General features: G+C 62.4%; 1 protein-coding gene across 1 annotated transcript in view; it reads right to left on the reverse strand.

The window, feature by feature from the left end:
- SPG7 (spastic paraplegia 7 (pure and complicated autosomal recessive)) overlaps positions 1–902 on the reverse strand; it is a 41609-nt gene extending 40707 nt beyond the window's left edge. The window contains exon 1 of the mRNA XM_012657173.1: positions 723–902. Within this exon, the coding sequence (XP_012512627.1) occupies positions 723–902 (180 nt within the window). The remainder of the gene's footprint in view (positions 1–722) is intronic.
- Between the last annotated feature and the right edge of the window lie 881 nt (positions 903–1783).

Genomic DNA, 1783 nt, shown 5'->3' on the forward strand with positions numbered 1-1783 from the left:
TTTTAAAAAAGTGTAATAAATCTATAGTTGCCCTCGGGTGCAGGAAGGGTGACCATTAGTCTAGAACACAGGATTATAATTTAAAACGCCCTCACAAGTTATGGCAAAATATAAGAATAAATTACAACATAAAACGTGAGAGCTGGGAGAAGAAAATCAGCAAAAAAAGCCTAAGGATTTAGGGTCTTTTTGTTTTCAGGATGGGAAGCTAACCTTAGCGGGGCATGGACACACCTTCCCACAGGGGAGCTCAATGAATTTCTAGCGATGACCTGTCAAGTTCATTACAAAAAAGCGAAATGCAGGTACAGGGTATCTTGCTTACACAAAAACTTTCACCGTCAGCAGGTATTATTGGAAGGCGCTGGAACTTATCGTGAAGGAACTGACGGATAACAGCCAGTTGTAAATTAATGCTCTGCTAGAAACCGGGAAACTCTTACTGGATTCAACTTTAAAACGCCAGGGAGGAGAAAACATCAACACAAAGTCCACACTGAGGCCCACGCAGACCCCAGGCCCGCGCACCTTTCCGGCCCGCCTGAGATAACCCGACTCTCCTCGGGCAGCGACGTCCCGAAGGACGCGGAGGAAGCCCGCAGGAGCCGAGAGCCCGGGCGGAAAGGCGCCGGCTCCCACACCGGGCCGGGTGGGAAGGCCGCCGGCGCCGCGACCCTCAGCCTCTGCGAAGCCGGGAGGTGGGGCGGGCGCCCAGGGATTACCTGTAGGGCTCGGCCTCCAGCCCCAGCGAGGTCCACCGGAGGCCGGAGGACCCAGTGCGGCCACCTCCTCCCGGCCCCGGCGCAGAGGCCGGGGCTCCAGCCCGAGCCCGGGCCCCACAGCCGCCCCGGACCTGGCCCCGGGCCCTGGCGCAGGGCGCGCAGCAGCAGCACGACCGCCATGTCAGCGCGGGAGCCGCGCCTGCGCTGGCCGAGGCCTCCTCGCGGCGCCTGCGCGGCCGGGGTGGGCGGGGCTTCTGAGGCGCCTGCGCGGCCGGGGCTTCCAGGAATCCGCGGGCCGTTCCCGGCTTCCGGGGTGCGCAGCCTGCTGGCACCGGGTTCAACTTCCTGTCCCTAGCTGTTTCCGCAGCCCCGCGTCCGCAAGGAGGTCGCGAGTCCCCTGGACACTTTCGACGCCTCCGTCTTATCCGGGCCTGGCGGATGTGGCGGGTAGTCTGGGGCCCTCGACTACCCAGCTCCCCCACTCCCGAGGGCCGCCACTCCCGAGACCTTCCCCCGACTGCCCGGCCCCCTCACTCCCGAGGCCCCCCTCTGCCAGAGCCTCCTCCCTCTCCTGGGGCCTTCCACTCCCCGGCCCCGACACTCCTGGGCCTTCCCACTGCCAGGGCACCCCCCCACTCCCGAGGCCCCCCACTGCCCGGGGCCCCACTCTCCTGCGCTGTCCCGGGGTTGGCGGGGCCCGGTTCTCCCCGCCCCCAGACCCAGTGTTCTGCCTCACAGGAGAGAGGCCTAGTGACCTCGACGGGGACGGGACAGGTGCTTTCTTTCATCTTGGTGGACCCAAGAGCAAAACAATGTTCCCACCACAGCAGAAGGGCAGATCAGGAAGGCCTTGTTGAAAGGGAGGTGACGAAACACTTGATGGCTCAGGCGGGGTCTGTAGTATTCTTCTTCCGGTCTCTAATTTCCTACAGACAGACGTCCCCTCAGACTAGTTCAGCTCATTTTCTCAGGCGGGCGAGCTTACTCATTTCTGGAAGTCGCTCTCAGCCGGGTGCGGAAGCGTGGGTCCTGCGGTGCGGGGACCGGGAGGTGCGAGTCTG

This window comes from Propithecus coquereli, unplaced genomic scaffold (assembly GCF_000956105.1).
Source record: "Propithecus coquereli isolate 6110/MARCELLA unplaced genomic scaffold, Pcoq_1.0 Scaffold531, whole genome shotgun sequence".
Taxonomy (NCBI): Eukaryota; Metazoa; Chordata; class Mammalia; order Primates; family Indriidae; genus Propithecus; species Propithecus coquereli.